We start from the raw sequence: 7,838 nt of genomic DNA on the forward strand, positions 1-7,838 counted from the left end.
GTGCTTGTACTGTGTAAGGTGTTACAGAGGGGTGTTGGTGAGTGTGCTTGTACTGTGTAAGGTGTTACAGAGGGGTGCTGGGGAGTGTGCTTGTACTGTGTAAGGTGTTACAGAGGGGTGCTGGGGAGTGTGCTTGTACTGTGTAAGGTGTTACAGAGGGGTGTTGGGGAGCATGCTTGTACTGTGTAAGGTGTTAGGGAGGGGTGTTGGTGAGTGTGCTTGTACTGTGTAAGGTGTTACAGAGGGGTGTTGGGGAGAGTGCTTGTACTGTGTAAGGTGTTAGGGAGGGGTGTTGGTGAGTGTGCTTGTACTGTGTAAGGTGTTACAGAGGGGTGTTGGGGAGTGTGCTTGTACTGTGTAAGGTGTTACAGAGGGGTGTTGGTGAGTGTGCTTGTACTGTGTAAGGTGTTACAGAGGGGTGCTGGGGAGTGTGCTTGTACTGTGTAAGGTGTTACAAAGAGGTGCTGGGGAGTGTGCTTGTACTGTGTAAGGTGTTACAGAGGGGTGTTGGGGAGCGTGCTTGTACTGTGTAAGGTGTTACAGAGGGGTGCTGGGGAGAGTGCTTGTACTGTGTAAGGTGTTACAGAGGGGTGTTGGGGAGCGTGCTTGTACTGTGTAAGGTGTTACAGAGGGGTGCTGGGGAGTGTGCTTGTACTGTGTAAGGTGTTACAGAGGGGTGCTGGGGAGAGTGCTTGTACTGTGTAAGGTGTTACAGAGGGGTGTTGGGGAGTGTGCTTGTACTGTGTAAGGTGTTACAGAGGGGTGTTGGGGAGCATGCTTGTACTGTGTAAGGTGTTACAGAGGGGTGCTGGGGAGTGTGCTTGTACTGTGTAAGGTGTTACAGAGGGGTGTTGGGGAGTGTGCTTGTACTGTGTAAGGTGTTACAGAGGGGTGTTGGGGAGTGTGCTTGTACTGTGTAAGGTGTTAGGGAGGGGTGTTGGTGAGTGTGCTTGTACTGTGTAAGGTGTTAGGGAGGGGTGTTGGGGAGTGTGCTTGTACTGTGTAAGGTGTTACAGAGGGGTGCTGGGGAGAGTGCTTGTACTGTGTAAGGTGTTAGAGGGGTGTTGGTGAGTGTGCTTGTACTGTGTAAGGTGTTACAGAGGGGTGCTGGGGAGTGTGCTTGTACTGTGTAAGGTGTTACAGAGGGGTGCTGGGGAGTGTGCTTGTACTGTGTAAGGTGTTACAGAGGGGTGCTGGGGAGTGTGCTTGTACTGTGTAAGGTGTTAGAGGGGTGTTGGGGAGAGTGCTTGTACTGTGTAAGGTGTTACAGAGGGGTGTTGGGGAGTGTGCTTGTACTGTGTAAGGTGTTAGGGAGGGGTGTTGGTGAGTGTGCTTGTACTGTGTAAGGTGTTACAGAGGGGTGCTGGGGAGTGTGCTTGTACTGTGTAAGGTGTTACAGAGGGGTGTTGGGGAGCATGCTTGTACTGTGTAAGGTGTTAGGGAGGGGTGTTGGGGAGTGTGCTTGTACTGTGTAAGGTGTTAGGGAGGGGTGTTGGTGAGTGTGCTTGTACTGTGTAAGGTGTTACAGAGGGGTGTTGGGGAGAGTGCTTGTACTGTGTAAGGTGTTACAGAGGGGTGTTGGGGAGCGTGCTTGTACTGTGTAAGGTGTTACAGAGGGGTGTTGGTGAGTGTGCTTGTACTGTGTAAGGTGTTACAGAGGGGTGTTGGTGAGTGTGCTTGTACTGTGTAAGGTGTTACAGAGGGGTGTTGGGGAGAGTGCTTGTACTGTGTAAGGTGTTACAGAAGGGTGTTGGGGAGAGTGCTTGTACTGTGTAAGGTGTTACAGAGGGGTGTTGGGGAGCGTGCTTGTACTGTGTAAGGTGTTACAGAGGGGTGTTGGGGAGTGTGCTTGTACTGTGTAAGGTGTTACAGAGGGGTGCTGGGGAGTGTGCTTGTACTGTGTAAGGTGTTACAGAGGGGTGTTGGTGAGTGTGCTTGGACTGTGTAAGGTGTTACAGAGGGGTGCTGGGGAGTGTGCTTGTACTGTGTAAGGTGTTACAGAGGGGTGTTGGTGAGTGTGCTTGTACTGTGTAAGGTGTTACAGAGGGGTGTTGGTGAGTGTGCTTGTACTGTGTAAGGTGTTACAGAGGGGTGTTGGGGAGAGTGCTTGTACTGTGTAAGGTGTTACAGAGGGGTGTTGGGGAGCGTGCTTGTACTGTGTAAGGTGTTAGGGAGGGGTGTTGGGGAGTGTGCTTGTACTGTGTAAGGTGTTAGGGAGGGGTGTTGGGGAGCGTGCTTGTACTGTGTAAGGTGTTACAGAGGGGTGTTGGGGAGTGTGCTTGTACTGTGTAAGGTGTTAGGGAGGGGTGTTGGTGAGTGTGCTTGTACTGTGTAAGGTGTTACAGAGGGGTGTTGGGGAGCGTGCTTGTACTGTGTAAGGTGTTACAGAGGGGTGTTGGGGAGCGTGCTTGTACTGTGTAAGGTGTTAGGGAGGGGTGTTGGGGAGTGTGCTTGTACTGTGTAAGGTGTTACAGAGGGGTGTTTGTGAGTGTGCTTGTACTGTGTAAGGTGTTACAGAGGGGTGCTGGGGAGTGTGCTTGTACTGTGTAAGGTGTTACAGAGGGGTGTTGGGGAGCGTGCTTGTACTGTGTAAGGTGTTAGGGAGGGGTGTTGGGGAGTGTGCTTGTACTGTGTAAGGTGTTACAGAGGGGTGTTGGGGAGTGTGCTTGTACTGTGTTTTGGAAACTATTCAGTCAAGGCCAATGCCCAGCCTGAATAGTAGAATTTGTTTAGTATTGTTTTGTGTAACTCTTTTGTTTTGGCCCTTGTATTTTACTGTGTATTAAAAGTGCGCAACCGCGCTTGCAAAACAGCTTTTCCTGACTCTTCCTTGACGCTATGCCACCTCTAACGCCATATGTAGCAGGTCAACAATGAAGCTATTGTTCAAGCGTTGCTGCACATGTTCTCCTTCCTTATATACATGTGCCCACTCCCCAATTAGCACCAACATTCCCACACACACTCTTTACAACAGCAGGGCTTCTGCCCTGGAAAGGCCCTTTTCACAAAACTTTAAAGAGCTTTAAGGAATGTTTTTGAAGACTGTTTTTTGACAGGTGATAATACACCTTCTATAAGGTCAAATAGTGCTATGAAAAATAAATGGTATAAACTTCCAATCCTAAGGGGTTCATGAACTGCAAACTTCCATTTAATTAATCAAAACAGGCTTAATCCAAACAGTCCTGAATAAAAACGATCCTTAAAACAGTCCTTGAGGTTTTGCAAATGCCCCCCCGAACCTTCTCAGACTTTCCAATGAATATGTGTCAGCAGTTCAGAGACTGGGGCTGAACAATGAAGACAGCCAGCTTGAGCTGCAGTGCTGCTTCATCCCATCTGTAGACTGAAGCCGGCTTCTGAACTGATCCCAGACAATGCAAAGGTCACTTTAGCACAGAGGAATCAAGGGAATATTAAAGCCTGACAAACAGAGCGCACGGTGACAAAGCAGGCAAACACAGTGACTGACAGTTTCAGCCTATTGTAAACAAGGAAATGACACTCTGTCAACAGTCTCTGACACAGGCATGGACTGATAAGAGGATCTGCAGTCAGCATCACTTTGAACGCAGAAAAAAAAGTTTCTTGAACAAATGGCACATTTATGAACTGGGCTTTTATCAAGCAAAATCTTGTGATAAGAGGCTTTCTGCAGTATTCTCACTGTCTGCTATTGGGCTTTTCCTACCATCACATAATGAAGCTGTTTGGATAGTCAGGTGCCTGCAAGATCTGTGCTTGGCCTCTGATAAGGTAATCATTCCGGCCTTAACAAAACAAGAGGCCTTACAAACAAGAGGCAACGTCAAGCCGCTCCTTATGAAAGTTTACTGCAGTACAAGCATGGCAAAGTGTGACAAAGAATAGTGAAAGCATGGGAAAGTATAGGTGTGCATTGAAAAAAAGCACAGAGAGGTGTGTTTAAAAAACCTGGTAAACAATGGCAAGGTTAAATTACTGTGCAAATTTACTGTGGTAAACTTTTCTAAGGGGCTGCCCTTAGAAATCACACAAGCCGAGCTGCAGAACAGAACGAGAATATTCCACAAGGGTGAGACCATCTAAAGATATTGAATTACCTGTCCTTATCTGAAGCTTAAGGTTGAAAATGAAGACATGTGACTAATTCAAATCCTTCCAGACCTCGATAAACTTGTGGTAAGCGTTACAAGTTTCGATCTGGGTTCAAATTCCAGCAAGCTGAAACCTCTGCTGAAACTGAACTCCTCTTGTGACTACCAGTTTTCAGGGCACAGCAAAACATTTGTCCTCCATGGCTAATGCGTTTATAACGCTAACTCTGCATACATGACGTTGTTTGACAAGTTAGAAACAGGAGAAGTTTGCTTTCTGCCTAAAAGTCGCATTGCCAATGTGTGCTGATGTAGACTACAGCTACAAACAAACATAAATCACTCAGCTTTGCTGACGCCACTTGAACTGTGGCTCTGCATTTTCACCTGGGTGTATCAGTCATGCATATCTGATATGAACTTCTAAACATTCACCACTCCGGCTATCAATCGTGTTATTTAGATCTATGTTCCTGCGCTCTGTAGGAAGAGTACAGGGTTATTGTCACCCGTTATTGGCACATCATGTGTAGGGTGTCTCTTATTATAACAGAAATAATTTAGCAGAGTTTGAGTAGCTTCGTGGTCCTCTCTCCCCAAACTGTACATGATGGAATTGAGCATTCTTTATAGTTACAAAATCAGAGAATATAAAAAAAGACAACTACATTTTTAAATGTGTAGTATTTGCAGTATATCATAAAGATGTTTGTTACCAAATGAGCTCTAAACTGCCAACAAAGTGAGCTATCTTCTTCCATATCTAAATCTCACTCTGCTAAAACTGCTCGCAATCCCTCTCCTGTGATACAAGAACCTCTTGAAACCCAGTCAAGATGACTGCCTGTAAAATTCCCTTTAAAGAGACGAGAATTCAGAAATTGTCATATCTGGGTATCATATTCTGGATATAATACCACCAACTAGCAGTGTCAATCATGGGCTCTGTTCACAAAACTGTTCAGGGTTGTTTAAAAAGCCCATTTAAAAGTCATGTTTGCAGTTCATGGAATCTTTTTCACCTGTTTTGGAGAGAGATCATTCAAATTTTCAAAGTACTGTTTAATCTATGAGATTGTTTATTAAAGACAGTCCTTAAAAAAAACAGTCGCTAAACAAAAGTTTTGTGAATGGGGAAAAACAAAGAAACTTCTAAAGAAAAAGCACAATGAAATTCCACTAGGGAAGACAAAAAATCTTAATGTTAGATGTGTCTCCTACTCCCTGTCAGGCTGTAGGAGAGTGAAAAGAATCTTCGGTACTTACCCATTTCCTGGGTCTGCCTCTGGGTCTCTTTTCTCCTGTGGCCTCTGCTTTCTGAAAAAATGGCACATTTTTAATTATAACCATTTCTAATAGCAACAAAAGATCTTGACTTCTGCAAAGAAGGTAGCATGTATACAGACGTGCTCAAATTTGTTGGTACCCTTACAGCTCATTGAAATAATGCTTCATTCCTCCTGAAAAGTGATGAAATTAAAAGCTATTTTATCATGTATACTTGCATGCCTTTGGTATGTCATAGAATAAAGCAAAGAAGCTGTGAAAAGAGATGAATTATTGCTTATTCTACAAAGATATTCTAAAACGGCCTGGACACATTTGTTGGTACCCCTTAGAAAAGATAATAAATAATTGGATTATAGTGATATTTCAAACTAATTAGTTTTTTTAATTAGTATCACACATGTCTCCAATCTTGTAATCAGTCATTCAGCCTATTTAAATAGAGAAAAGTAGTCACTGTGCTGTTTGGTATCATTGTGTGCACCACACTGAACATGGACCAGAGAAAGCAAAGGAGAGAGTTGTCTGAGGAGATCAGAAAGAAAATAATAGACAAGCATGGTAAAGGTAAAGGCTACAAGACCATCTCCAAGCAGCTTGATGTTCCTGTGACAACAGTTGCAAATATTATTAAGAAGTTTAAGGTCCATGGAACTGTAGCCAACCTCCCTGGGCGCGGCCGCAAGAGGAAAATCGACCCCAGATTGAACAGAAGGATAGTGCGAAACAACCAAGGATAACTGCCAAAGAGATACAAGCTGAACTCCAAGGTGAAGTTACGTCAGTTTCTGATCGCACCATCCGTCGCTTTTTGAGCGAAAGTGGGCTCCATGGAAGAAGACCCAGGAGGACTCCACTTTTGAAAGGAAAACATAAAAAAGCCAGACTGGAATTTGCTAAAATGCATATTGACAAGCCACAATCCTTCTGGGAGAATGTCCTTTGGACAGATGAGTCAAAACTGGAGCTTTTTGGCAAGTCACATCAGCTCTATGTTCACAGACGAAAAAATGAAGCTTTCAAAGAAAAGAACACCATACCTACAGTGAAACATGGAGGAGGCTCGGTTATTTTTTGGGGCTGCTTTGCTGCGCCTGGCACAGGGTGCCTTGAATCTGTGCAGGGCACAATGAAATCTCAAGACTATCAAGGCATTCTGGAGCGAAACGTACTGCCCAGTGTCAGAAAGCTCTGTCTCAGTCGCAGGTCATGGGTCCTCCAACAGGATAATGACCCAAAACACACAGCTAAAAGCACCCAAGAATGGATAAGAACAAAACATTGGACTATTCTGAAGTGGCCTTCTATGAGTCCTGATCTGAATCCTATCGAACATCTATGGAAAGAGCTGAAACATGCAGTCTGGAGAAGGCACCCATCAAACCTGAGACAGCTGGACCAGTTTGCTCAAGATTGGCCCAAACTACCTGTTAACAGGTGCAGAAGTCTCATTGAGAGCGACAGAAAACGTTTGATTGCAGTGATTGCCTCTAAAGGTTGTGCAACAAAATATTAGGTTAGCGGTCCCATCATTTTTGTCCATGCCATTTTCATTTGTTTTATTATTTACAATATTATGTTGAATAAAAAAATCAAAAGCAAAGTCTGATTTCTATTAAATATGGAATAAACAATGGTGGATGCCAATTACTTTTGTCAGTTTCAAGTTGTTTCAGAGAAAATTGTGCATTCTACGTTTTTTGTGGAGGGGTACCAACAAATTTGAGCACGTCTGTATATACCTGTATATATATGATGTATGAAAGTGATTCGGGCATTCCCTAATGTTCTTAAAACACATTCCCTTACATAAAAGAGACTTGAAACCTGCTTTAAACAGTGTCATCATTTTCAAGCCGCTTAAACAATCTCGTCTAGAAAATGTCTTAATACATATAAAAACGTGTTTGTTTTATAATAGCACTAATACCCTCTGCAGCCATTGTTATCTGTATTACCGTCTTTCATGAAAAAAAAGACATTTAAATGATACAAATGAGTGCATAACAGAGTTTGGAGCACATTACTTACTTGTTTGGTTCTAGTTTTGTAAAATGAACATGGGTTTTACCTCTTTCACAAAATAGGAGCATTAAAGACTGGAGCAAACGTTTTGAAAACATGGCCCTTAGCATTTAGCTGTCAAACGGAAATGACTGCTCCTTTCGTCAAAGAGGGGGCAGACACTACAGCTGCACACCTTGACCTGTCATTTCTAAAACCAATACCTCACAGACACTACAGCTGCACACCCTGACCTGTCACTTCTAAAACCAATACCTCACAGACACTACAGCTGCACACCCTGACCTGTCACTTCTAAAACCAATACCTCACAGACACTACAGCTGCACACCCTGAGCCATCACTTCTAAACCAATACCTCACAGACACTACAGCTGCACACCCTGACCTGTCACTTCTAAAACCAATACCTCACAGACACTACAGCTGCACACCCTGACCTGTCAT

The 7,838-nt window shown here is 44.1% G+C and overlaps 1 protein-coding gene across 1 annotated transcript in view; it reads right to left on the reverse strand.

The window, feature by feature from the left end:
• Positions 1-7,838, reverse strand: part of LOC131697383 (high mobility group protein HMGI-C-like) — an 80,454-nt gene that overhangs the window by 61,957 nt on the left and 10,659 nt on the right. The window contains exon 3 of the mRNA XM_058985572.1: positions 5,346-5,396. Coding sequence (XP_058841555.1) covers positions 5,346-5,396 — 51 coding nt within the window. The remainder of the gene's footprint in view (positions 1-5,345; positions 5,397-7,838) is intronic.

This window comes from Acipenser ruthenus, chromosome 14, assembly GCF_902713425.1.
Source record: "Acipenser ruthenus chromosome 14, fAciRut3.2 maternal haplotype, whole genome shotgun sequence".
NCBI classification, from domain to species: Eukaryota; Metazoa; Chordata; class Actinopteri; order Acipenseriformes; family Acipenseridae; genus Acipenser; species Acipenser ruthenus.